Source organism: Catharus ustulatus, chromosome 7 (assembly GCF_009819885.2).
Source record: "Catharus ustulatus isolate bCatUst1 chromosome 7, bCatUst1.pri.v2, whole genome shotgun sequence".
NCBI lineage: Eukaryota > Metazoa > Chordata > Aves > Passeriformes > Turdidae > Catharus > Catharus ustulatus.
Genome location: NC_046227.1, coordinates 22,631,874 through 22,659,689, shown reverse-complemented (window position 1 = coordinate 22,659,689; position 27,816 = coordinate 22,631,874). Strand labels below are relative to the sequence as shown.

The window sequence follows — 27,816 nt, the reverse complement described above, 5'->3', positions numbered from 1 at the left end:
GGAAGGAGGCAGCTGCACCAACCAAGCAGCCCTTCCTGCCGGGATGTGCAGTCTGTGCCACTCTAGGGGTGCTTGTGCTCGCCACCAGCTGCTTCAGCAGTTCTGCTGTCAGCCCTCTGGGCCAGGGGCACGTGGCACTGGGCTCCCTGTGCTGCTCAGTGTGTAAAGGCAGCAGAGATGCACAGCTCAGCCAGGCAGCCAAGCTCCCCTGGGATCAGAGATCTTCAACATTGGTAAGAACAAGCTCCTTTCCTGCCTGATTTCCAGCCCTGAGCTCCTTGTGGTTCCCTGCTCCATTTACTGCAGTACTCATGGAATAATATTGGTAGGAAAGGACCTCTGGGGATCATCCAAGTCCTCAGTGAGTCAGCTCGCCTGGCTGACCCTGGGAAAACTATCCACAGCCTTCACAGAGGTTCTTGGTGAGTCAGAGTGGTGCCTGGGCTGGGAGGAGGATGGGGAAATGGGCAGGACTGTGCCCTCCAGCAGTGAGCAATTAGACCTGCTCAGCTGTTCTGGTGAATGAGCCCTGCAGGTGGCTGCTTTGTTACAGAAAAATGGACAGGTTTTCTTCAGCCTCTTACCTGGCAAACAAAGGAGGGCACAGAGGGAAAGGGGATTTAGGACTCTGGTTTGTGGAGCCAGTGATAGGACTGTATTTTTCAGTATTGCCTTGAAAGGTCTAGTTTTGAAGTCATCATTCTTTTATAAAAAGCCTGATTTGTTTCTTAGAGATGGAAATTCCCCTAGCAAGCACATTTTTTATCTGGTTACTGTAGTCTCTCAAGCCCCTTCTTGAGGAGTTGACTTGTTTTGGGGGTGCTGGATATCACTAACACATTTTAAGGGATCATGGGTAATGCAACATCCTCAAGAGGGAGAAAAAATGGTGAGTACTTCTGTGACTTTCCCAGTTTTGTCTCTTCTGACATGCTGCTGGGGCCTTGTAAAATCTTTCAAACCCACCTGGCACCTCTGAAAGGACACCAGAAATCCCACTTTAGAGCTTCCTGTGTGGGTGCACCCACCTCCAGCCTGTGCCCTGTATGCTGGAAAATATGCTCAGGATAGTGCTGGGTGGCTTACAGGTGTAAAAAAAAAAACCCAAACTGGGTTTGGGTTTTCTTCCTTCCATGGAACACTAAAGAGACCACTAGGCTGGAGGAGCATGTGCTTTATGGCTCATGCAGTAAAAGCACATGGTGATCATTAAAGGGCTTTCTTTACTCAGTGCCACCCACAAGAGCTGTGTGCTTCCCTCACCTGCCACATTCATTGCTTCATACCTGTAGGAGGGACTGGCAGTCCTAGCTCAGGTGAAAACTCTGATAAATGTCTTCATCTTGGGTTGGATGGGGCAGTTGATCACTCTGATTTTTAGGACCCCCAAATCTAGTGTCCTCATGTTTGCTGTGGCCCAGCATCCCTGCAGCTCTTCCAGCTCTGAGGTAAAAAGTCTAGTCATGCTTCAAAGCTTTTGTTATTTGTTTTCACTTCCTTAAAAACACCTCAAGCAAGAAATCCATCAGAAATGTGACTTCCTGGGAGGAAAGGAGGAGCTTTGCTTATGAAACACAAGATTGGAAACCATGATCTGGACAAAACAGCCAAATCCTTTATGATAAATGTAACTTGGATGCCAGGTGGGAGCTTTGCTTATGTGCTCAGGATGGCACTAATGGATGGAATTGAGTTTGAAAAGGAATAATTTCTCCCTTGCTGAGCCCAATGAGCAGCACTGGCAAGCCTCATCCTGGCTTGTTTACTGGCCAGGTTTTGGTTTATTCCTGACCAATGCAGGGTCTTGGAGAGAGTCATGGTCATTTTACTCTCACTTGGGGCTAAATCTGAGGCAAATGTAGTGTGTCTTTGGTGAGAAAGTAGAGATCTTTGGCTGTGAGGTGCCTGTTAGACTGAAATCTGATTATTCCCAAAAATAAAGATCTGCTTATTAACACCTAAACTTAGTGGTTTATATGTTAGTTTGCTAAAAAAGGGATATTATATGGGGAACTTTGCTGAGAGATCAATTTGCCTGAGTTCTTACTTGCTTCAGAAAAACTCAGCTATCGTATTCAGCTCAGTAGTGCTGATCATCAACCTGGCATACCCTTCCTGGAACAGGATGATGGGGGAGGATCTTTCAAATTGCTCTCCTGGCAGATTGCTAGAAGCATCCAGGAGTGAGCAGTGGGGTAACAAAGGCTTCCTTACTGGGACTCTGCGGGTGGAACATCATCCTGTTTGCCTTTCAAACCTTGAGTTCCTTGAAGAAAGTCACTTTGACAGTTGGGGGACATGTGCCTGTGTCCAGGAGCATGGATGATCCTTGCAGCTTGTTGGTGAGACAGAGACTGGAAAAAGTCAGCTTTCTTCCAGTGCCAGGGAGGACCTGAAAACTCTTCCACATGTCCCAGGTGCCTTCCAGAGGCACAGAGCCATCACTTCCCAAACCTCCCCAGCCTCTGCCTGAGGGAGGCAGAGCTGCCTGGGCAGGCAGTGATGTGCATCAGATGAACCTCCAGAGGCTTAGGGACAGGCAGGTGACAACTTGGCCTCAGCTGGGATGGCAATGTGGCATCATGCTTCTCCTCCAGGGAGTAAATTTCACCTCTGCAGTGTTTCTGTCCCAAGGGCTCCAGAACCAATAATACAAATCCACCTTTGTTGCTATCCTGCCAGAGCACCTGTTCCTGTTTAGCTCCTTATGGATAGTGCACCAGACTTTTTTTAGAGAGGGATGACTAAATAACACCAATCAAGTGACTCAAGACAGGTATAACAAATGACTATCTAAGCCCTACTAATAATTTACCTGTGTGTTTAGGACCCCTGTTCTTCCTCAGGGTTCCATTTTCTCCCATGTTGTTTACAGAAACAAGGAACTGAGCTCTGACCCATCACTTTTCGTGCATAGCAGCCTCTGGGCACAGATGCTGCCAGCTGCTTGATATCTTTTAGTACACTTGTCCACTCAGCTTTTTGTCTAAATGTTTTCTTAATGTTTCTCTTCTGGCCCAAATGGCTGCAAGTGCTGACGGAGCAGTAGTAAATGAGTAAGCACCAGGCACGTATAAGGAAAGACCACATCATACTGTTTTTTACTTGTCCTTTTCCAAACTTTGTGTAAGTCAGCAGACAAGAGAGAGCCAGGGTCATTTGCTGCCTCCTGGTTTGAAAATGCTGTACTGATTTTGTTCCTGACAGTCCAGTTCATGTTGTGCATTTGCAGCTTGTACTCCCTCCTGAGTTTAGTTGTCCCATTCCCCCTTTCTGCTGCCTCAGTTCTCTTGTGAAAGTGCCTGAGGTCTCTGCTCTGAAGAAGAAGAAAGAAAGTGTTTTTCTTTATTTAGGCTCATGCTTGCAGATGTGGGCTGTGAAGGAGTCTGCCAGTGGAAGAGACTGAGTATTCTTTGCCACACAGGTGTGACTGGTCAGAAATGGGGCAAGCACACCTGAGGGACTGGGCCAGCTTCTCCTCCCCAGCTCCCTTCCAGAGCAGAGCTGCTCTTGTGCTTGAGCATCACGGTGATCTTGTGAGGGATGCTGTGCTGGGTTGTTGCTGCCCTGCCCTGGCAGGGTGCAGGCTCAGAGCCTGAAGGGGTGAGCACCTGCAGTGTGCTGCAGCTGGGACTGCAGGGGACTGGCAGGGGTGGCTCGCTGGAGGGGGCTGGGTGACCTCATTCTGTCTGCAGCCTCTGCTGCAGGGATGGCCTCTCCAGCAGCGACAGCAGCCTGAGCGCTCCAAGGAACTGGGCAGGAGAAACCAGCTAGATCAAGGCTACAGATTATAGTTTGTTCTCTGTGGAGCCCATCAGCCATTTCTTGCTGGGACCCAGGAGGGCTGACAGGCAGGGGTGGAAATGAGGTAGAGACCAGAGCCTCAGGAAAGGAGGAAAAGCACAAGATTCTTTGGAGAGGTTACTGTGGGACCGGTTTCCTTCTACAGGATGCCTATATGAAGTCTCCCATCTGTCTCTCTTTGGGGCTTACCATCTAGTACAGCTTTGGATGCTGGGTGGGAGATGGCACATGGCTGAATCCAAGAGTGGGAAGCAACTTAAATAACTTTTGTGAAATGCCAGCATCGTGCTTGAGGAGGAGGAAAGGAGGGCTGGGATGTGCATGTGGTGGAGGGGGAACAGTCAGATAATCTCAGCTGTGTTGAAAGGGGGTGAAGGAGATGACCTGATAACTGAAGAGTGAATTATTGAGGAGAAGAAAGCTCTGGCAGGAAGAAGGATGCAGCAATTGAGTCAAGATAAGTGCAACTGCACAGAAAGATGAGTACTTCCTAGAGCAGTGATAGAAGTTAATAGGTGTCACTGTACAAATATTTTGAAAGCTGTATCATACACATACATGTCATCACACAGAGAGAATGTCACTACTTTATTTGGCTCCTCATGTGCTTTGCTTTTCTTTGCACTTGAGATGACAAACTCTTCCAGATGCTCTCTGGCTGCTTCCGTGGAGAGTGCAAGGCCAGGCCAAACCTGGAATGTGAATTAACTTTTCCTCTACTTCCCCAAGGTCAGAGACATGATCTCACCTGTGTTTTTTGTGAAAGACTGTTCCTGGTCTCTTGGGAGCAGCTGCCATCATTATTCACAGTCATGAGTGCTGTGTGTAATACCTGTCTAGCCTAGCAGCTGGAGGCTGGTGCCCTGCTCCTGTTCAGGGGAAATGAAGTAACCTTGTGTTGATTTGTCCCCATCAGTAGTGGAAATGAGAGATTGACCGTGTAGCAAAAGAAGGGAGTATGCTGTATAGTTTCTGACCAGAGGGGTCAAATAAGTGGGAACAGGAATGGGTGATTATAAAAGTAGGGAACAGCTCTGTGTCTTATTCATTTCCTTTTCCAATGCCAAAGTATAAAGGTGCACATTTCTGGTAGGAAATCAGACCACGTGCCCAGGTGTCATGAGCTAGTTTGTCCTTCTCCCCATTCTTCCAGGTGTTCCAGTACCCCAAGGCCACCCTTTCCAGAGAAAAGGTCTTACCCATGCACCAGACCAGCGCTGATGGGGTAGAAGACATGTCCATGCTGGGAGATCTGCATGAAGCTGCCATCCTGCTTAACCTTCACCAGCGCTACCAACAGGGTAACATCTATGTAAGTGCTCGTGCCTTGTGGCTTTACAGTTTTTGTTTAGCTTCAGGGCTGCCACTTTGCATGTGAAGTACTGATGTTATCCTTGTCTCTTGAGGACAGGAACTGGAGGGGCTTTTCTGCCTTGCCAGCTCCATCATCCCTGTGAGATCCTACCCTTATCAGAGGTGCCTCTATGGAGGAACTTCCAAAACGTGAATGTTCACCTCTGATCTTTGTGGTAATTGTGCAGCTCTGTATCCTCCATGGACATCCATGTTTGATGAGCTGCCATTCTCATTCCCCAGCTTCCCCATTATGGCTGTTCCATGCTTTATGAGGCCAAGCAGACTGGAAAGTGCAGTGTACACAGGTTGTTGCTGAGTATCCCTCCTGATCCAGACAGACCAAGAGACTGCCTAACAAAACTAGGAATGCAAACCTGTTGCCTAACTCTCCTGCTTTTACATGCAATTGTAACTTTTTAAATTTTTAAATTTATTTTTAAATGTTATTTTTTTTTTTTTTTATTGCTCTGCTCTTCTTGCACAGATGAATACTCATAGCATCTCCTGTTTTCCCTCTCAGGAAGGAGACAAGTGTTAGGAAAGGGACTTGTGAGGGAAGCACACCTGGGACAAGACATCCCTGAACTGCTGGGGTGGCAGTGCTCTGCTGACACTTGGAGAGAGCCAGGAAGATAGATTACTAAGACTGTCTTACCTTGCTTTACTCTTACCTTGCTTGTCCATGCTATGTGCACACAGATTTTTCAGAATATGACAGAAAAAATGTAAATCTGTTGCATAGCAACTGTTATCAAGGCAACCAAACCATATGCACCTGTATCCCAGTAAATTATCAGTAAAGTGACCCTGTTTCTGAGCCACCTCCTGCACTGGATGCAGAGGAGACTGTAAATTCTCTTTTTCTTTTTTTTTGCTGTAGACACCTTTGTCTGTCAACACAGGTTTGTGACCCTGTGACAGTACCCACGTGCACACACTATTTTGGTGGCTCTTATCTTTGCTGCTCTTCTTGTCTTCATGTTTGACACATGATAGGTGTCTGTATAGCTTTTGACACATTTGGATATATTCCTGCCATTTCTTCTTCCTTACACCTTAAAATGTGATGCAGGATTCTTTTCCTTTTCATTCTGTGCCTTGTACCAGAAATGCCACAACACCAGCAGTGTCACAGCAGTCCTATCTCCTTAAGCCTTTCAGCTAGCTCTGATGTGTCATTCCTTCTCTTATTCAGCATTAGTTCTGTGTCTTCTCCATCCATGCATAAAGGTGTTAAAGTTTAACACCTTTTTTTGCTTTTGCACAGTGCACGAATGTCAGATGTGCACCTTGGGTCTGAAATTTTTGGAGATGTATGGAGGGGCCTGACCTCTGTAATGTGCTCAGCACTGGGAAGAATGCCTCACTGTAGAATTACCAGCCCCACCATGAGCTCATAAAGATTCTTTCTGATCAGGGAGTATAGGTAGCAGTGTATCTAGACTGGTCTGTCACCCACAATTAATTTACTACAGCAATACTGACAAGCTCAACAGCACCTTTTGTTTTCCAGATAGACACTATTCAAGCTCTACCCAACTGTTGAAGTAAATTGTGTGAGCACAGCAACAGCCTGCATCTTCCCTCTTCATTCTTACAATTCCTGTAATCAAATTCCTTAATAAAAGTAGACCCAACATAATGTGAGTGAGGTAGAAATGAGCCAGGGGCCATACTGGCACATTTTGTGCTGTCCTTAACAAAACCATGCCTGTTCATCCAAGTAGGATCTATTGTCCTGCAAAGTAGGCTTGCCACATGTGGCTTGTTCTCCTTTGGAGAGTTCTTTGAGGGCAATTACCTTGCTGATAGAGCAGCTGATATGTACATAGTTTTACTGCTGTTAAAAATTATGGATAGAAATTGTCTGTAAGGGAATGCATGTGATGAGGAGACTGCAACTGGGTGGTGGAAAAGTTTCCCAGGAACACCTTTGAAAGAGATGGGTGTACTGGAAGAAGTTCTGGAAAGGACTTTCCAGAAGTTCTCTGGAAAGGAGCTCTGTTCCTAGTGAAACTACAGTGGAAAATGCAAACTGAAACATCTGAGAAGAAAAGATGTTGTGAAAGTCTGGAAGAAGAGTTAGAATGAACATTTCTGTCTTGTAGTCTCTGGGCAATGCCTGTTCCTCAGCTGCTTGTACAATGCTTTTTCCCCAGTTCATGTCTTCTCACTCAATGCTTTCCTCTCTCTGGCCAAAGATCATGTGCTTGCTTATTGCTTTCATTACCAATGAATTATACTTCTGCCCACAAAGGTCCCTGCCAGAGGGTCCTCAGGACTTGATCCATGATATATCAGTACATACTGATAATGTAAATTGGCCTAGGTGATTTTTTTTCCCCCCAATGATCTCTGACTGTTGCTTTAATAAATAAATTTAAGTATTTTGGTGACTACAGCATCTTATCAGTCTGGCTTCTGGCTTCAGAGCTTGGCATTGTTATAGCCTCAGATTTCACTTGACCTGATAAGTCTTCCTTGTCACCAAGTGTTTAATTTACAGCTGCCCCAGTAGATGCATTCAAATGCTTTTATATCTATTGAGTGACTTGTAGTTAGTTCTTGGTTTGAAAGTAATGTTAGATGTTGTCCCTGACCACAAAGTTTGGCACTTCCTGCAGCAATCTAAGTGTTTAGTGGGTCATGTCTGCTGAGAATGGGTGTTCCTTGAGTAGAGCAGTCCAAGATGTCCCTGTGAGGGAGGCCACCACAGCAGCAGCATGGATGTTGACCATATTACAGAGCCATCCTTAGGAGAGAGGTGGCACCATTGCTCTGAACTGCAGCTCTGAGAATAACTGGATTTGAGCTGGTTGGCTGAACTGAAAGTCATGCCCCAAAAAGCAAAATTAATTTCCTTCTGACTGAATAAAATAATAAATTTGAAATTTAATACTGTGCTCTGGGTATTTTATTTTAAATCTTGCTACCTCTTTTTTTTTTTTGGACTGTGAAGTTTTAAAAAAAAAAAAATTCAAAATAAAATGTTTAGAAAACATAAAAATGTTTTGACTTGAAATCCAGAGCTTCATCTTCAGCTGTCAATTTTGATTTGGTTTACCAAATGATTTAAGCTGCATCAAACAGCATTTTTTCAGCAGAAGAAAAATTATATGCTTTAGTGGTTCTTTGCACATATGTGTAGTGTGTGTGTGTGTTTGTGTTCCAGCTCTATTCAGGAGGTTCTTGAACCCTGCCAAGCCTCCTTTACCTAGGATTGCAGATAGGGCAGTGAAGGTGTCTCCTGACACTCTTTCAGTGCTGGCTCTGCTATTCAGCTTCAAGCACAGTGCAGAGTAGCTGGGTATGAAGATGGCTTCATGGCTTTTTAAATTGTGTAAGCTTAATTTAACAAAGACAACAGGATAAGAATGTTATATGGTAAAGCAGCAAAATTCAGAGTGCCCCATCCATACCCAGCTGTACAGCTCCTTCTCTGGGGTTTGACCTTCTTTGCCAAACTGAGGAGCTCTCTGCTGAAGCCCAATGTCCTTATTTAGGCTTTCTTCTTCACCATGACTTATTTCAGGATCTGGCTTTGTTGTGATTTTTTTTTCCCCCAGGAGCTTGCTTCATTTCCTTTCTGTGTTTTGTTTTTTCCCCATAGACAAACATTGGTTCCATCCTGGCATCAGTAAATCCCTACAAGCCCATCCCTGGTCTGTACAGTGTGGATGCCATAGAGCTGTACAGACAGCACCGGCTGGGCGAGCTGCCTCCCCACATCTTCGCCACCGCTAACGAGTGCTACTGCTGCTTGTGGAAGCGCCATGACAGCCAGTGTGTTCTGATAAGGTTAGAAATGGAGAACCAGCTACTCCATGGCTGCGTCACCCGCCTTGCTCCTGCTGTTCCATTTGCACTGACATCTGCCTGAATACCCACACCATCCTCCCTGCCTTTGCCTGATCCCTGCTTGTCACAGTGGGGATGTCGCGTGTTTGTTCCTAGAGATCACTTCTGTGCCGCGGGTAGGATGGTCATCAGCTCTGTCTGTCCTGGATTTGTCAATGAAATGTCTATTTTTTCTTAACAGTGGAGAAAGCGGAGCTGGAAAGACTGAGAGCACCAAGTTGCTCCTGAAATTCCTGTCAGCTATGAGCCAGACCTCCCTCGGGGCCCCTGTGTGTGAGAAGAGCACTCACGTGGAAGAAGCCATCCTGGAAAGCAGGTACAGTCACCCTCATGGGCAGCTGGAGTGCTGAGTCTGCCTGCCTTTGGGGGGCCCTGCCTTTGGGGGGCCCTGCCTTTGGGGGCCCTGCCTTTGGGGGTCCCTGCCTTTGGGGGTCCCTGCCTTTGGGGGGCCCTGCCTTTGGGGGGCCCTGCGTTTGGGGGCCCTGTGTTTGGGGTCCCTGCCCTTGGGGTCCCTGCCTTTGGGGTCCCTGCCTTTGGGGGGCCCTGCCTTTGGGGGTCCCTGCCTTTGGGGTCCCTGCCTTTGGGGGGCCCTGCCTTTGGGGTCCCTGCCTTTGGGGGGCCCTGCCTTTGGGATCCCTGCCTTTGGGATCCCTGCCTTTGGGGGGCCCTGCCTTTGGGGGTCCCTGCCTTTGGGGTCCCTGCCTTTGGGGGGCCCTGCCTTTGGGGGTCCCTGCCTTTGGGGTCCCTGCCTTTGGGGGGCCCTGCCTTTGGGGTCCCTGCCTTTGGGATCCCTGCCTTTGGGGGGCCCTGCCTTTGGGGGGCCCTGCCTTTGGGGTCCCTGCCTTTGGGGTCCCTGCCTTCTGCACAGCCAGGCCATGGATGGAGCCAGACCTGGGCAGAGAGGATCCCAAGCTGGATGGTGTCACTTCAGGGAAATGTGAAGGTCGTGGTCCTGCTGGGATGCCTCACCCTGGCTGCTCTCCCAGCTGTCCATGGATGGATTAGGCTTCTTCCCAACAGCAGTGTGGGATGTGTGTGGCACCTGGAGCATTAATGCTCCAGCTCTCGACTGTAGCTGTCCTCCCAGTGAGTCTGTCTTACTCCTGGTTTCCTCCCTGAGCTCCTGCTCTCCCCCAGCCTCCCTGTATTTCAGTGTCTTGCCCCCAGGAGTCCCTGGCAGCTCTCCTACTGTCCTGGCAAGTGGTTTCATGGAGAACCATCCATGGGAGTTGGCTCCAGGGAACAACCACCACCCACCTAAGCCCTGATGAGGCATCAGGCAGTAGAGTGCATGGCGCCTGAATCAAATGTGTTTGAGAGAGAAGCTGGCAGCATGATGAAATGGAGACACACTCCAGGGAAAATGCTTCATGCCAGAAGAGGTCCTGACACCCCTGAGGGACCATAACCCATTCCAGGGCAGGGAAACCCATGAGGCACCATGGCCCACAGGTGACCTAAGCTGGAACAGGGAGATGAAGGGAAAAAGTATCCAGAAAACCTGAAGAAGCAAAGTGTGGTGGAGGAAAACCAGTAAGAGGTGAAAAGAAGCAGAGAAAATGAGGAAACAAAGAGTGACAGAGAAGCAGTCCTGAGTGTGACCACAGGCTCTTGTGCTGCTGTGTTGGGGGAGTTTTGAGGGAGGGGGTGTAACCTGAGGTAAAAAGCTGAAGCTAAGAAATTGAGGACAGTAGGTGTTTGACTTTAGGTAAGCCTGGGGAAGAGGCAGGAAATACACATCTGTTTTATGGATTTTGTCCTTTGAATCATATTTAATAAATGACATTAGAATTTCCCAGCACAAAACTGTCTTGCCTGTGACTGAAGGACCTTGCTGGGGGTTCTGCAGTTTGGTACTGTCAAGGTTGAAGCTGCAGATTAGTCCCAGATGGAGCCTATGATAGTTGCAGAAACCTCTAGAGGAGGCAGCTATGAGAGCATTGTGGGTTTTAGATCCTTATAAGCAGAGCAGCCTTGAGCAGAAGGGCTGCTGCCCTTGGACCTGGTGTTCCAGAGACTTGTTAGACGATTTATTCTTTGCAGGTGTGCAGATCTTAGCAGGCATGGAGGCAAATTGGAAAAAACTCTGAAGAGCAGTACAGTCATGACTCAAGATCTGCAAAATCTGCTTTAAGGCAAGCGGCTTAGAAGGCTCAAGCACTCTTAGCAGTTAAGTGATAATTTGACAGTGATCCAGAGAGCTTATGATGGTGGGTGGGTGATTCCTGAGTCTGCAAGGTGTCACAGCTGTGAGCTGGGCTGAAGTAAGAGATCACAACCTGTTCTGTGGACATCCTTAGTGCTACATGAACTCTTGCAATATGAGTGCAAGAGAATCTGATTTGTCACCTCTTTGAAGACAAGAAGCTGAAGGCCTGGACAGACCCAGAAGCTGCTGCCACTCCTATGGACCCTACCTTGTGTGTTTGGAGTTCAGCTGCACTTGCTCTGGCTGTGGCCCTCCTCAGGTTGACTCATGGTGGATTTTCATCCTTTCCCAGCACATACCAAGGAACAATGCTGGATTCTTTCTCAGTTTCAGACAGCATTGCAAACAAAGCGTTCATCAGCTTCCTGTCATTTGCTTGTGTTGGAACATTTGTGCTTGATGTATTTCTCACAAATCAGGCTCTCAAAACTCCTTTGGCACTGTTAATTTTGTCTCTTTTCCTTCTTGAAAATATCCATCAGTTCATTAAAAATTCTGCTAACTTTCAGGTTTTTTTTCTTGCTTGCTTCACTCTGAAGCTTCCTCTCCATGTTGGGTGCTGCTGCTCACAGCATAGCAGACCTTTCCAGCTATTCACCCCGCCAAGTCTTCAAATCTTTTTGTCTTCAGCTTTGTGAGCTGAACCAGCTCACTCCACCCTCTGCCTTGCAGCTGCTCAGACACCCTCCTGCTTATTTCCCCCACTAAGCCTGATAGACTTTGCACTTGTGTGTGAGCCCATTGCCAAACTGAACTATAAAGATATTTCCTTGTGCTTTCCTTACATAATTTAACATGATTTAGAGCCACAAAAAATGGCTAGCTGGCTCCTGCACTCTCACTGCATCTGTGGTGGTCATATAACATAACCCTGTCCTCCCTTTTTCTGGCTGTCCCCATTAATTTTGTTGATTCATGGCAGTGGTGTGCTCAGTGGGATGTTTCTGTGCAATGTCCTTATTTGCATACTTGTTTCAGAGGTGTAGGTGTTGGAATTCAGATTCTCCAGGGCAAGGAACTTTCCTGATCTGTGCAGTCAGATTTCTCTAACTGGCATTTCTATGGTTATAGTGTGTTATAACAGAGGAATTTTAATTTCTGCCCTTGTTACTTCAAAGCAATTGTTTCAAGAAATGTTAGGAAAATACTGCCTGGATTTTCTTGAAGGTTGTTGAGTGTTTCCTTAACCACAGCTCTCCCTTACCTAACACTCACAGGGCCTGAAGCCTTCCGCAAGCTCCAGAGTGTCTCTAGTTGTGGTTAGTTGGGGTTATTTTTTATGCTGTATTTACTAACTTGTGAGTAATCCCATATCTGCCCCAGTCTTCAGTGAGGCTGCACAGTAGATCTGTGGAGATGTTTAAAAGCCAGTATTTCTCAGGGTAATAACAGTGATAATTTTTGTTTTAAACTATGTGTATTTTAAAATTAGATGTGAAAACATACAGGCTGTTCTTGTAGCATCCCTGTGATTCTTTGCTTGTCAAGCCTTCAGATTATTTTAGAATTGGCTTAATTGAGAAATGAATATTTAATCCTGGATTCAATGTGTCAGTTTGAGCGGTTTAGGCTTTTCCTGTGTACTGTTCTGTGAAGCAAGTACCAAGTATTTTAACTTTTTTTTCCCCCCTGAAGATGGGAAGGTGACCAGCAGACAAAATTCTTCAATTTATGGCTGGTCTGACATTTGGTGATAGATTTTTTTTTGCACCTTTTTTTGACCTGAAGTGGATGATGTCATTCTCTTACATAATTTTCAAATCTACAGTGTGTGTATAGTCCCTCTACTTGGAAACCATGTGACTTATATCAGCCTAAGCAAGATTTAGGTAATAAGAGCTTGTGCATTCCAGTGTCAAATTTAAGTCCCAAACAAATTGTTTTGTTACTGTTTGTTAGTTTGAAGATGTTTGCCTGTAATTTTAAGAGATGGTTTATCAAAGGCAGAAGGAAAAAAAGGGTAGAATGAATATAGAGTATGTGGCTTAAAGCTACAGAGTGTTTGCTGTATATATCTGATGCTCCTGAAAATCCTTGAAAAAACACAGTTGCATTCTTGGGGTGTGCTGTGTTGAGGACACAACCTGGCTGGGTCTTGCCACCTTTCATTTCCTGAAGTCACACTGGTGGGGAATGCCCTTGACAGTGTGAGCACCAGCTGCCCATACACACTGGGGACTGATTTAATTAGCTGCAATCCCAAAGGTTTAAAATTTATCTAGCAGCGTGTTAAATTGCTCTTGCCATCCTTCCTTCCCCTTGAGCTCTTCCCGCTTGTCCAGGCTGGTGCTGTAACAAATAAATCTCTCATGGCAGGACACAGTGTGCAAATGTCAAAAGACTGGGCACACGCTTTGTTTTAATGGTATCCCATCACTAATCATATCTTCATTGCCTTGTTTCTACAGCCCCATTCTGGAGGCCTTTGGAAATGCCAAGACTGTTTATAACAACAACTCCAGCCGCTTTGGCAAGTTCATCCAGCTGCACTTCTCCCAACATGGACACATCCAGGGAGGCCGAGTAACTGATTGTATCCTTTTTTGCAGAAGATGGACCAGAAATGGATTGAGTCAGCAAAGATGAGGAGGAGCTCACTGTAGTTGTAGCTCATCAAAGTTTTTCAAAGTCAATGTACAACTGTGGGCAAATGTGCAACTTAAAGAGAGAAGAAGTGTTTGTTTTGTGGCTCTGCAGCACCTAACTCTGGGAACCTTTTGTCTCAGTACTGTATTAGGTAGGGGCATAGTTTGACTTTTGACTTTGTTAATCTTGACACTTGATACTTGAAACCCTGGAATTTTCTATCTTGGAAGATCCCCCCAGGTTGATGGCATCCTTTTTGCCTCACATAAAATTGTTCCCTTAGCTCTGCCAATGAACTTGTGATTGAGAAAAGTGAGACCAAACTAAGAAGACATATATTCTGCACAATATTTGGGTGCAGAAGATAATTATGAATCCCTGTTCTGGGCTGTCATCTTCAGTGGACCTTGGAACCCGAGTCACAGAATCACAGAATATCTGAAGTTGGGAAGGACCCTAGGGATCATTAAGTCCAACCCCCTGGTCCTCTCAAGACTACCTAAAAAGAAATCATATGAGTTATGAATGTTGTCCAGATGCTCCTTGTACCCTGATGAACTTGGTGGCATGACCACTTCTGTGGGGAGTCTGTTCCAGTGACAAGGACAGTGAAGACTGGATAGAGTCTGTGTTGTGCCATGATGACTTCCTTCCCTGTATGCCCAGATACCTCTCTCCCAAAGGCTTTGGCAGATCTTTTGTCTCCATGAGGCAGGCAAAGCTGCCCTGGTTACATTTCTTGATGTATGTTCAAAGCTACTGCTGACCACACCAATTGCAGTAGCAGCCAGATGAATTTACTGTTGTAAATGACAGGCTTGGATTGTTTGGCCTCTGCTCTTTGTGCTGTCAGTAGATTTAAGATAGTGGTCTCTTGCAGGAGTAATGAGGACTGATGCAACACTTGCTGTGTGCAATGCAGACTTTCAGATAAGAGTGGCCTCTAATCTTTCTAAGGTGTCCCTAATGTGACTCATCTTTTGTTAGGTTATCTATGCTCTACCTGACCCTGCCCTTTTAAATATCTCTTTGGCAAATCATACCTCCTTGGACAGTGAATAGAGAGGATGATCTAAGTTGATGTTTAGAATCACTCTTTACCTACTTTCCAAAGTTATTTAATGATTTGTTGCTTGTTGCAGGGTTTATCCCAATGTGTCTAGAACACTTTTTTGCCTATCATCAAGAAATCTGTGCTTCTGTCTCTTGGACTTTTTTTTTCCTTAACATGTTGTTCAGATTTACTGGAAAAGGTAGGTATCACCTCTACTGAGTGCTGGGTGAGCTCCCTCCTCATAGGAGGTGTGGCAGTGCCAGATCTCCCCCTGGATGAGGCTGTCTCCACCACAGTGTGCAGACATCAGCTCCTTAGGTGTTACTACTGCATGTGTCCCAACTGAGGAAGAGGCAGAGGAGCAATATTTGCTCTGTATCTATCACAGCCTGTTCTCCCATTTTTGATAAACTCTCTGCATTATAGACAGACTCCAAGAAAGAACTGTTTACTGAGGAGAAAGGGAGAGAGAAGCACCTGGAAACACAGCTCCACAGAGAAGAATACAGGGTACAATTCCAAATGCAGGCATCTGTGATTGGATGTAGTTTACTTTGGAGTCAGGAATTCACTGAGGAGCAGGGCCAGAACTTACAAAGTTCAGTTTGTTCACGTGTGTGTTCAGTTGCACAGCCACAAAGATCTTGATGTAGAATTTATTTAGACAAAACCATCATTAAAAGCAAGAAGCCCCTCTTGTGCATTGGCACTGGAGATTTACCTATATCCTGGACCTCTCTTTGCCTTTGCAACCACAAGTCTGATCTTTTTGTGCTGGCTACTCTTGTATTCTTTGTTTCAGAACAGGGTGGTACATCAGAACCCCGGGGAGCGGAATTACCACATCTTTTATGCTCTGCTAGCTGGTGTGAGCGGGGAGCAGAAAGGTAATCTCATTTTCTGGGATATGTGTCTCTTGTCCTGTTTCCAGTCCAACACGTGAAGCAGCTGTAAGTCAGTTAGAGCATGGATATTTCAGGTACTTGATATGTAACTTCTTCTTGAAGGCCAGCCATATGGTGATCATGTGGAAAACAGAAAGGAGAGTTCAGAGAAAGAGGCTGAGGATGATAGAAATTCCTTATGAGAAAAGACTTCAGGCATTCTGTGCTGAAGGAAAAAGTTTGTGCAAAGTGATGAGGTAATGGAACTGTCTGGAGGAAGGATAAATAGTCTTGATTCAGTTGCTGGTGGGAGCTCTTCAAGGAGTTAAAAAGATGGACTGATAGACATATTTTTAGAACAAATCTTCATTCTAGGTAATAGTAGAGAGAAGAATTACAAAGACCAGAGATTAGTAGAAGTACTGGAACCAGAACATGTCTTGTGTTTGAACGAAGGGTTTATAGCTCTGTACTTGGGGAAGGAAGACTTGGGTCTGGAAGAGTGCACACAGAGAAAGTGGCAGCTGCAGCCTGTGGATGAATCCTCTTTGTAGTGCAGCATCCCCCTAACAACATCTGTGTGTATCTGTCCCAGGCATTGCTGAACACTGATGGCATTTCTGGAGGACGCAGGCAGGAACATGTTACAGTTGTACTCTGGTTTGAGGGTCTTGGGAATTTCTTAATGCTTTTGTTCTCTGTGTGTTAGGATAATCAGATGGAAGATTTGGGCCTGACAGAATAGAAGGGAGTAAGATTTCAGTTTTAGAGGGTAGGTGCTGGAATGGCTACTTAGGTTGATTTAGAGATCAATCTAAAGCAAAGCAAGATAGTGGGGATCATGGTTGTTATCAATTGCTTAGAGAAAACATGCAAAACAGATTCTTTTCTTCAGCAGATCTATGCTATTCCTCCCCATCTACTTCTCCAAGCTGGTGTCCCAAGCTGCTTCACCTCCCCATCTGTAATGTGGTTTTGGTTCTTGATCATCCTTGCCTCCTTTCTCCATTGATCTTTTAGTTCTCCTACGTTCTTTTCAAAATGGGGGATCAAATCTGCAGATAGTGTTTACAATGTGGTTGCTGTTTCACAACAGATATACAGAGACCTAATTCTGGTTTTGCATTTAGTTTTGTGACCTATGTTCAGTTTTTAACTGCTGCTTAGCACTTAATGTCATCAGAAATCTGACTGTGACTCTCTGAACTCTGTGTCAAGTGATGATATCTAATTTAGAGGACATTACCATATGTATATTGTTAAGACTTTTTCTGACGCTTTTGGAGCTAGAATTATTTTTTTTTTCCTTGAGTCAATTCACTATTGAGAGATTCTTCTGAGGCTCTGCAGCTTGGGCTTTGACTGTTCTAAATAATTTCGCATACCATCTGCAAGCTTTGTTACAGCACACCCTCCTCTTCTATGGATTAAAAGACTGGTTGCTAAATAAATTGTTGTCTCTCCCTTGCCTCTTTTTCCTCTGTTGCAGAGAGCCTCTCCCTCTGTGAGCCAGAGACCTATCGCTACTTGAACCAGTCTGGCTGTGTGACTGATGAGAACCTGAATGATGTAGAGATGTTCAGTAAGGTCATGGTGAGTCCATGAACTAACTCCTCCTGAACTTCTGGGCATAGTCTCATAGACTAAACATGCTGCATGGCCTAGATCTGATTTGCCTTTAGCCAAAATTTGGTGTTCAACAAGTCCTAAACTCAGCTAAAACAAGACTCAAAAAATGGGGAAATTTGAGAAACTGTCAGTATGAATAGTGATTCAGAATGATAGAGAATTTGGGGGAGCAGAACCCCACCCCATAATGGTTCATAGGAGCCTTCTAGATAGCCTGATTCAGGAAACCTCATACTGACCGTTAGAAGGGGAACAGTTTGGTCTGAAGGTACTGTTCTCCAGAAATATTCCAGTAAAGTTATATCACCTGTGCAAATCACCTATTCTGAAATACTGCAGAGATTCAACAGACACCTGTTTATCAGAGCTTAAGGGATTAGCAGGATGAATGTGCAAATTCATGTTTTATTTGATAAATGCTTGTTGGCCTGAAGGCTTTAATAATGTAGGTGAAACCAGATAGGCAAGATGAGCAGTTAGCTTAGGATTTCAGTAGCTCCTGGTTAGGTGTGATTTAAGGGAAGGAAACACCTGCACAGCAGAAGTTTCAATGGCAATATGGCATTTATTCTTCAGCAGAAGAAATGCTGGAGGAAAGAAGGGAACTAGAACCCCAGAGTGCCCCACTGACAGAGTGAATGCATGGAGACTATGTCCTACCTCTCCAAGCCAATTTATGCCCCAAGAACTCTGGCTCACATGCAGGCACTAAGAGGGAATGTGCCATACTTCCTTATTATCTGATAATCTCTTTCCAACCATCTAGCAGTTAATGCTGAAAGCCTGGTTTTAAATCTTGCTGCATAAATCTACTACACTAAGAATGAATTAAGGGGGTTATGTGGATCAGAGTAAATTAAGTGTCTTACATGGATCCGTCTTCAGGGGAGAAAATAAGCGAGGATGTGGAAGCCATCCAGTAACATCTGTAACCTGTGCTGCCAGGGTAGGATTTCCTCACACAGGCACAAACATGTTCTTCCTGTGACAGACTGTCAATGGTGGCAGCAAAGTCCAACCTGAGGATGGGGCAAATGCCCACCTGCCTTAGCTGGCAATACAGTAAATGTAGGAGAGAATGGGAAACAGTAAAGATCATTGACAAATGTATAGCTCAGAGAGGCACCTGTTTCATTTGTACTCATGGTGACTTTAATTCTGAGTTTTACATTTTGCACACACTGGACCTGGCTGTGGTGGTTGCATTGCATTTGGCTGTACACACAGCTAACATTAGCTGTTTGGTTTTGCATAGACTGCCATGAAGGTGGTTGACTTCAGCACTGAAGAAATCAGAGACATCTTCAAACTTCTTTCTGGCACACTTCATTTGGGAAACATTGAATTCATGACAGCTGGTGGGGCACAGGTTACAACAAAAGCAGGTAAGTAGGACCCTAGCAGCTTGGTGGACCATGCAGAACCTCATGAGGCCCCCAGTAAAGCCCTCTCCCTTTTCTTTTTTACCTCTGTTATGCTGGTCTGTGGTACCTTCACTGGCAGGTTCCCTGTAGTTCAACCATACAAAAGCATTGCCACAGGATGCATGGCTCCAAGGTATCAGTAGTTGGTCTGTGGCCCTGTAATCCATTTGTGCTCCTGGATATTTTCAGACTGAGTCCACAGCCTCACAGTTTTGCCTTTGCATTGAAAGAAATGGAAGAAATAGGATCAGGAGGGAGTTTGAGACAAAAGCTACCTGCTAGAGATTTCCCCCCGTCTTCATTTGAAGCAGTTGCTAGTGTGCACTCTATTACACTTATCTAATCTGAGCTGGTCTGCAAAGTGAGTCCCAAAACAGAAGCAATAAATATGTATTACAAGTGCATCAAGTCTTAATTGCCTCAGTTCTTAAAGTCCAAGTTCGACAATCCCATGGTCAGACTGCAGCATTGTACTTTTACAAAAACATATCTTCTCATGCAGTATTTTGCTGGTGCTGAGTTTTACATAGGGTTTTGTCCTTCCTGTTGTCAGCAGGAAGACTGACTGACATGAGTGTCTGACTGTGGTCCATAATGGGTATGTGAGCCTGCAGCCTTGGGTATGCCCAAGAGAATCAGATAAGGGGGAGTGTGTTTTGTGCTGGGATTTAGTCACTTGCTTTGTAGAAATCCCTGGGATTTTCTCACCAAGCTGCAAAAATATCCCTATGAGTGATGTCCATGCAGGAGAAAAAAGTGTGTCTTCCTTTTAGTGCTGAATGTTGCCAGTGAGCTCCTGGGCTTAGACACCTTTCAGCTTTCGGAAGTACTGACACAGAGGTCCATGATTCTGCGTGGGGAAGAGATCAGCTCCCCTCTCACTGTGGAGCAGGTAAGTGTCCTAGTGTACGCTTTCACTTTGCCACTTCTGCATTTCCAGGCCCTGAGTCTTCCTCCTGTGTCACCCATTCGAGCCTAGGGTCTCCCATTTCCTCAGCTATTTTGCCCTTATTGGTAGCTCAGGTCCCAGTGTTGACTCTGCTTTTCAGGCCTTACAGGGGATTTCACTTGCAAATGCCAGTGCACAATACTGGTTTTAAGTCACCTTCACTCACCAGGAACTGGTCATACTTGTGTCATGCAGAAGGTGCATCAGATTGCACATGTGCATGCTTTAACCTGCAGAACTCCCAGGTTACGCTGTGTTTAGTGGGAAGTAAAAGCTGGCACACAGTTCCCACAACACTTCTGGCAGATGTTAGGCTGTTAGCCCACAGCAGCTTCTTTCTGGATCCATACAACCACAAAGGAAGTGGAATAAACTGATATGTAGCTCTTGTGGTGTTGCTGATCACTTGAGGGCACTCTTGGTGTTTTAGGTCCACGCACAGATAACTGTAGAAAATCCTCTGTCATTAATAAAATGCAAGACACTGGAAGACAAGGAGTACTATTACTAGGATGGAAAAGGCATCATGTTGTAGCAAAATGAACATCTGTAATGGAAGTCATGTGCTGGCACAGACTGCAGAGGGTTATCAATCCAACGCCTGCATTGGCAGAGAAGCCAGAGTTGCTAGACTCTCTCTGATGGATGTCTGTCTAACTTTCCTTCAGATTTCCCATGGAAGGAATTTCACAGCATCTTTAAGTATCCTGCTTTAGCTGCAGTGGAGTCTGGAGTTGAAAAGATTTTCCTCATATTTAGATTACCTTTGACATCCCAGCTGTCCACCTTACAAGCTTTGGCTTCTGTGAAGTTTTTCATGTGGTGTTCTCTTTTCTAAGCTAAACAATCCAGTTCCTTCAGTGCTTCCTTGTAAGTAATTTTCTAAATCTCTTTGTCTTCTGTCTCTGTTTTCCCACATCTTTTAAGGAGTGGAGTGCCCCTAACTGGGCACTGTGTTCAAGCTTAAGTCTCAGCAGTGCTCATTATGGTAGAGTAGTTGCTTATTTTCTTGCTGTGGACACACCTGCTAATATGTCACAAACTAAGCTTTGCCTTTAAGAAATGGTCTCCTTTTTTTGCATAGTCTGTGACCTTTCTTTGCAGTGAAATTGTGTGAAAATTATTTTTGAGCCTGTAGTCTGTGGTAGATGTCCCCAGTATTCTGCACCACAGTTTTCCTCTCAGCTGTCTGTTCTAAAAAAGCTGCATCTTTCTCTAGCAGTGTGGAAGGTTGGATAACAGATAATACCAGAGGCACTTCATGCAGTCCCCAGCAATGGTATGCAGCTGCAGGATTTACAGTCTCCCTGAACAGAGCTTTCCCTGATGGTATAGCTATTCCTGACGTGTGTGTATTGAACCCCACACTTACTGCTTCCAGCCCAGTGAAGTACCAATGCCACAAGAAAATTGTGATAGCGAGTGGATGCTGCCATTTAGCCTTCTTCACTAGGTGAGCCTGGGCCTGTAAAGACTGTTCCTGCCTGAGCCCAAGTGCTGCACCCACCCATTCCCACTTGTGGTGGGGACAGAACTGCTGGGGGTTTCTCATTATGTAATGGGCTCATTACCCATCTGAGCTTTGACATTTCAGTGGGCTGAATGGATGAACTGGCCTGAAGGCAGGTAAAGCTGGGAGGATGAAAGGCACCTTTCAGAATCTCATTTGAGCCATATTGTGGGGAAACTGTCTTTGCTTACAGCTGGATGGGGAGATCCTGTTCCTGGAATATGTGTCCAGCTTACTGTGTAGCCAGATATACTACAGAGGCATGACCTTGAGGGCATCAGTCCCAACCAATAAGGCAAATCATCTGATGGAGAGAAGAAATATCCAGAAAAGGCATGTGTGGCCATGCTTTGAAATGTTCTTTTCTGTGGAGAAGGGAGTTTATTCTGTGTCAACACTGAGTTGCTGAAGAGGAAATAGTACCTAGGGAGAGAAAGGAGGAAAAGACCAGTATGGTTGGGTGAAAAGGAGGATCTAGCAGGCTGGGCCTCAGAAGTTTGTGAGACACTGGAAAGGATCAGAAAGAAGTTGGCCTGTGCCATTAGCAAAGAGCTCATGTTATTTAGGGTTGTAAAACTAAAGGGGGCAAGGGTGCATTTAGAAGCTGTCATTGCTGGTCTGGGCTGCTGAAGGAACTGCCCTGCTGGTGTCACAGGAAAGACCGGGAAAATAATCTGTCATCTATTTACTGTGGTTTATTTATGAAATGACAAGATTGCAGCTTTCACCCTGCTTGATTATTTAATGTACTGGCTCGCTCACCCCTCAGCATTGCGTTCTCTGGAATTCTCTAGATGTCAACTTCTTTTCCCAGTTGGGAGTTTAGACAAGTGGAGCTTGTCCAGGAGGGTTGGGCAAAAGGTTCTCTGGTTCATACTGTGCAGCTGCAGTTATCAGTCTCAGGTACTACCAGCCAAGGTCCTTGGGCATGCCTTGACATTTATCTCCATGTCTCCAATCTCCCGGATCTTTCCCCACTTCCAGCATCTTTCTTCCAGCCATGGTCTTTGCCATCTTCTCTCCTGGCTCCTTTTTCTGTCCTCTGAGATCATGTCTTCTTGTTAGGGACCCTTATTTTTTACCTTCTTTCCAGAACCCTAACCTCTGGTTTCCCATTCTAAGTAGTGTATGTGCAGAAGAGCAGCACATGATCAGACTCCAAACCTGTGGTTCTGTCTCATGTCTCTTTATTAATTGGAGGTTTAAGGTGTGCCGCTTTTGTTTGTCCAAGTGTTATCAAAATATGCAACCAGTCTGTTCCTTGTGCAGCTATCAGGTAGCAGGCTTTTGCTTGAGATACCAAAAGTTTGATTTTGGATGTTCATCCATGTGCTTACATACACCCAATTATCTACTGCCTGTTAGTGATTGAAATTTAAGTTATTTTTTCCACATATGACACTTGGTTACGATATCTGCATGGGATGTTGGGTCAACTGCAGGAAAGTTTCAAGCCATGTGTCCTGGCTGTTGGCCAGCCTAACTGGATTCCAGTAGGATCATGCTGTTTGCAGGAGTGCTTTGGACAGGGAATTTTTGAGGGTAACTTGGTGACAGAACATTCTATTAAATCCTGCCCTACCAGTTTTTGAAAACTGAGCAGACACCCACTTGACAGCTCCTCTAGGAGTACTGAACCGAGATACCTTGCCTGTCACTGCTGATTTTGGCTCAGATGATACAAATTACTGCCCTGGGCTGAGTTGTGAGGTATTTTGCCACCTTCCCTGTCCCAGCACTTGTTCCAAAAAGTGTCACTGATTTTGTTACTTCATTCACCCTCTCAAGCGCAGTTACCCAAAGATTATGGTTTATCTATGTGTGACCCGGCTGTTTGAAAACTTGTTGCAAATAAATACTCTACCCTACACAGCCAGTACAGAGCTGAGAAACCTGAAGAGGAGTGGAGGAACCTGAAGTCCCCTAGAGATTCGTGTGGCCCTTATGCCTTCTCATCTCTTTGTGACTCATTTTTCCTCTCTGTATTTACAGGCAGCTGACTCCAGGGACTCCCTCTCTATGGCACTCTATTCCCAGTGTTTTTCATGGCTCATTAGCAAGATTAATACAAAGATCAAAGGCAAGGAAAACTTTAAGTCTGTGGGCATCCTGGATATCTTTGGCTTCGAGAACTTTCAGGTCAGGATTTTGTTTTTTGTGGAGTGGGTTGGTTTTGGAGATGTTGATGCATATTGGAAGAAACTTTGGTGGGTTTGCATCCTGATAAGGATAGCATAGAGCATTTTGGAATTTCTACCCTGCCCCTTTCCCCTGAAAGCAGAAAGATATATTTAGCTGCCTGTTTCTGCCAGCCATATTCATATAGACTGATTTTCAAGGTCTGCTTGTGATACAGGCCCTAAGCAGATCAGCTGTGATAGATAATACTGAATTTTTGATTTGTATGTGAAACAAATATCAAGTCTTACATGTAGATGGTTTGTTTACATCTGTTTTGCATTGTGTGGAGAATCCTGAATGTAATGCTTCTCACTGCAGCTGATGTGGGATGTATGTTTAACAGTCATAGAGTGACTGCTCAGGTATTTCACAGAAGAGAAAGTCTAGTGATCTATCAGTTAGGGGATTTATTTCTTTCTTTCAGTAACATAATTGCCTTTAGCATGCTTTACTATGAATTAGATTTACTGAATTAACCTTGCATGGGCTATAAAAGCTGTTCTATTGGACCTCTCCATACTCCTCCTCATATCCACCTGACACCACCATGTTCTCTGGCTTTACTCCAGGCCTGGCACCTTCCCTGTTACTTGTATAGATTCTTTTAGGGTTCAGGAACAAGAATGTAAAATTTTATAAATGTTTTTTCTTGCAGGTGAATCGTTTTGAGCAGTTTAACATTAACTATGCAAATGAGAAACTCCAGGAATATTTCAACAAACACATCTTCTCCTTGGAGCAGCTGGAGTACAACAGGTGACAAACAGTGGAGTGGGGCCCCACTGCTTTCATGAGTAGTAGGAGGAAGGACATAATTCCTCCTGTGCTGCTCAGTGCCTACCACTGAACCAGGAGTGACAGCTGGGCCTTAATGCCACGTTGATCATGGTTGTGTCTTGTTAAGCATTGTCCATGTGCTTTGCCAGCATAAGTCACTTGTCTCCAGGAAAAAGCATTCTCCATTCTAGTGTTTAGAAACTCCAGATTTCCTTCTGTCTCTCAGCTGAATGGAAAGTTCCTGGGCTTTAACCCATTACAGTACACGGTCACTGGGTGTATTACTGACTTTGGTAATGATTTACCTATGGCAGTGGTAGTGTAATGCAGATGGAATCTTGGTGTGCAAAAAGAAAATTCCCTAAAGATAGACAATTAGAGATATCTGACAGCTCTTTCTGTCCTAGAGATTCCTGTACTGTGAAAAGGAGTCTTTTCCTCATCAAAATTTTTATCAGGCTGTTTCCTGAGCTTGGGGCTTTCTGCACAGCTTTTTCCTCTTCTGTGGGCTTCATATTGGATTGTATTTTGTGAAGTACCTGTGATGTTCTAGAGTATTTCTGCTTCTAGAGAAGGCTGCTAGACAAATACTTGAGTTGTTGCTCTGAAACAGAAGCCTTTATGTTTGTGAATGAAGGAATTGAGTAGGGTCAGTGAGGGCAAATGAGAGCAGCCTTGTAAAGGGAGACAGTTGAATAGGCAATTCATTAAATTCTAAAGATTACAAAATTGCAAGGCTATTTATGTGCTCACTTCTCAGGCCAGTTCCACCATTGCAGGAATCTTGTATTAAAAATGGTACCATCATAACAAATGATTCTTTCCTGATGGTTGCACAGAAGTTTAAGTTCTCTGCCTAAACTTTGGAAGGAATGAGAGGATTTCTTTATTGGCTACGTATCAAATTATTCTAAGGCAATGTACCTAAAACTCATCTTTCATCATATAAGCTCTGCTTCCTCAGGCTTAGTTAGTAGATTCATGTATCTCATTTTGATGCTTTGAACCTGGGCTGAAGCATTTGGAGGCAACAGCTCCACTATCTTCAAAATGTTAATCTCCACCTGAAAGGTGTTGGTATCAGAATGTCACTAAATGGCTTCACACATAACCTCTAGTCTTCCTTGCATTCTTAACTGAATTCTAGACTTCTCTGAATTCTGGAAACAGACATATCCTGCATTATGGAAGTGTAAGTAGATGGTGAGGGGGAAAAACACATTCAGCAGATTTACAGAACGTCATGGGTGATTTTCAAAGCACATTATTGCACTACTGCACCTACATCAGTTCCTGTTCTGAAATACGCAGGGCCACCCTGCAACCTCCCTGCACGTCAGGCCAAAGCTTTTCTGTGTCATCCTCTTCAAAACTCTCCCTGAAAACTCTCTCCAGTCTCTTCTCCTGGTGGACCTGTGAACTGTGGTTCCGTCTTCTGGCAGATGTGATTAAGGCCTGCTTTCCAGATTGGTGGGTCAGCAGCTGAGTCTTGAAGCTGTGTAGCAAACTGTCCATCATCACCACTGTGTGGGCTGATGCCCACAAAAAGAGCACAGTCTTAAAATTCATGTGAAACCTGCTCAATGACTATAAGAAAAGCATCAGTCTAAGTCACTGGTATGGATACAAAAGGCTGTCTCTTATTTCCATCTCCTTCTGTTAGCAGTGCAATAGCTGTCCTCTATTCTTTTTCCTCAGCCGTGGCAAAGCTTAATTCCTGCAAATCACCTTGAGTCCTGGGACAGCTGCCAGGCTCAGTTGCTTCTGCTCTCCTACACCTGAGGACATTAGATCTTTCATTTCACAACTTTGTTCTATTTGTTCTTGATTATCAGGGAAGGGATAAACTGGGAAGCCATTGACTGGATGGATAATGCAGAGTGCCTGGACCTTATTGAGAAGGTAAGCAGTTACCTGTGGCAGTTTCTAGGGATCAGAGGGGACTGCTGATTGTCTTGAGATCTTCCCTGGCATTTCCTGGTATTAAAAGCAGATAATTGTTTAGGTCCTCTTCCCACAGTGACCTAGCAAAAATATGAGCTCTTCTACCCATAGTCTCAGCTCAAGAAAGAAGATCTTATTGTTGAGAGTAAGCTTAGGAAGGGTGTCATCGTTTTAGCCAGCGATTAGCATTCAAGTAAAACCTTAATGTGAGTTTTTTATAAATAATCTCCCCTTATGTTCTGTTTGCTGAATGCATTAACTGTCCAGAATTCTGCTTTCAGTTTGAGTTTTGCTGGGTATAACTCAAGGGTTATTGCTCAATGGTCTGTTCAGATCTCCAGTTCTTGGCTTGGTGCTGTGTAGTTAAAGCTTTTGCTGACTGTAAAAGCCTGTCTCTTGTTTGGCTGTAGAAACTAGGTCTACTGGCTTTGGTGAATGAAGAGAGTCGATTCCCCAAAGGCACAGACAACACCCTTCTGGAAAAACTTCACAGCCAGCATATGGTAAGTAAGAAAATAACCTGGCAGGCAAATGATCAGTATGTTAGCCCCATCAGCATTTCAAAACCTAAAGTGAAGGTTTTGTTGATGTAAAATATGTGCTTTGTGCAGGAAATTTAAAATGCCTTAGGCCTGACCCTGCGAGTGTTTAATAGGGCAGCACTGAACCACAGTAATATGTAAAGCAACCTGAGAATGGTCTCCTGTGCACATTAGAGCAGAGGGGGAGTGCATTCCACAGGCTGCAGGCAGAGGAGGTTTGAATTTGCAGCATGGGATGGAGTCAGGTTCTGCTGGTCTGCGAGGGACATGAGGCAGCACCCCAGGCACAGGATGTGGCTGCACAGTGTGTGTGGGTTTGTCCTGCCAGCTGACTCACAGCAGTCTGCTCCAGAGCATGTCAAATCTGTCTCCTGGGGCTGGGGATAGCTTTTGCCTCATGACTTTTAATGAAAGCTCTCTTATTGTTCCTAATTAATTAAATTCTTTCATCCTCTTTCTTGTGCTCTGGACACAGTAGTGGAACGGCTTTTTCGTGCAGGTCAGAGAGCTGTCCTGGGGACACAGAAACCCCACCGAGATCACTGTAGCAATCCCTTACCCTGTCTCTGCTACAGCCAACACTTTGTTCTAAATAGTAAATAGACTGAAAACAAAGCAAATTAAAGCCTGTAGCATGGACTTACAGAATAATTAACTACTTTAGTAAGAACATTGTCAGCTAATACATTTCTAGTCTTCTAATTCAGGCTTCATCCAAGCCTGAAAACATACAAATCTGTATCCTTGATCTGAATTTTAAAAAATTGGCATAGATGCCGATATTCTCATTTTTCATATTTGCATTGTAACTCTGCTAGTAATACTCATAACTTCAAGTTAGAAGCAATAGCAATGACTTTATGTTGGCTACTTACAGTTTAAGGAAATATTTACTTTCTTTAGGCTTAAATCACGGCCTTCAGTTTAGTCTGCTGTGGCTTTGCCTGGTCTTATAGATCAAGAAATGTGAGAATGCCTGATTCTTTTTTTAAAATTGTTGTTGGTATTTCTTAACATAGAACTAATGAATATTTTTAATGTATCACTTGTTATGAATTTTCTTTCTCAAATGTTCCAAACTCTTCAGTTTGTCTCCAAATGGAGACATT

General features: G+C 44.7%; 1 protein-coding gene across 3 annotated transcripts in view; it reads left to right on the top strand.

The window, feature by feature from the left end:
- The window catches only part of LOC116998503 (unconventional myosin-X-like), an 89,531-nt gene that overhangs the window by 14,355 nt on the left and 47,360 nt on the right, over positions 1-27,816 (top strand). The window contains exons 3-15 of one of the 3 annotated variants that reach the window (XM_033064199.1): positions 4,958-5,116; positions 8,771-8,958; positions 9,200-9,334; positions 13,636-13,760; positions 15,053-15,066; positions 15,670-15,754; positions 17,241-17,344; positions 18,636-18,765; positions 19,578-19,696; positions 23,256-23,402; positions 24,100-24,200; positions 26,057-26,123; positions 26,576-26,668. In XM_033064199.1, the coding sequence (XP_032920090.1) occupies positions 4,958-5,116; positions 8,771-8,958; positions 9,200-9,334; positions 13,636-13,760; positions 15,053-15,066; positions 15,670-15,754; positions 17,241-17,344; positions 18,636-18,765; positions 19,578-19,696; positions 23,256-23,402; positions 24,100-24,200; positions 26,057-26,123; positions 26,576-26,668 (1,467 nt within the window). Of the gene's footprint in view, positions 1-4,957; positions 5,117-8,770; positions 8,959-9,199; positions 9,335-13,635; positions 13,761-15,052; positions 15,067-15,669; positions 15,755-17,240; positions 17,345-18,635; positions 18,766-19,577; positions 19,697-20,522; positions 20,624-23,255; positions 23,403-24,099; positions 24,201-26,056; positions 26,124-26,575; positions 26,669-27,816 lie in introns of those variants that run through there. The other 2 variants (XM_033064200.2, XM_033064201.1) reach the window with 2 other exon arrangements.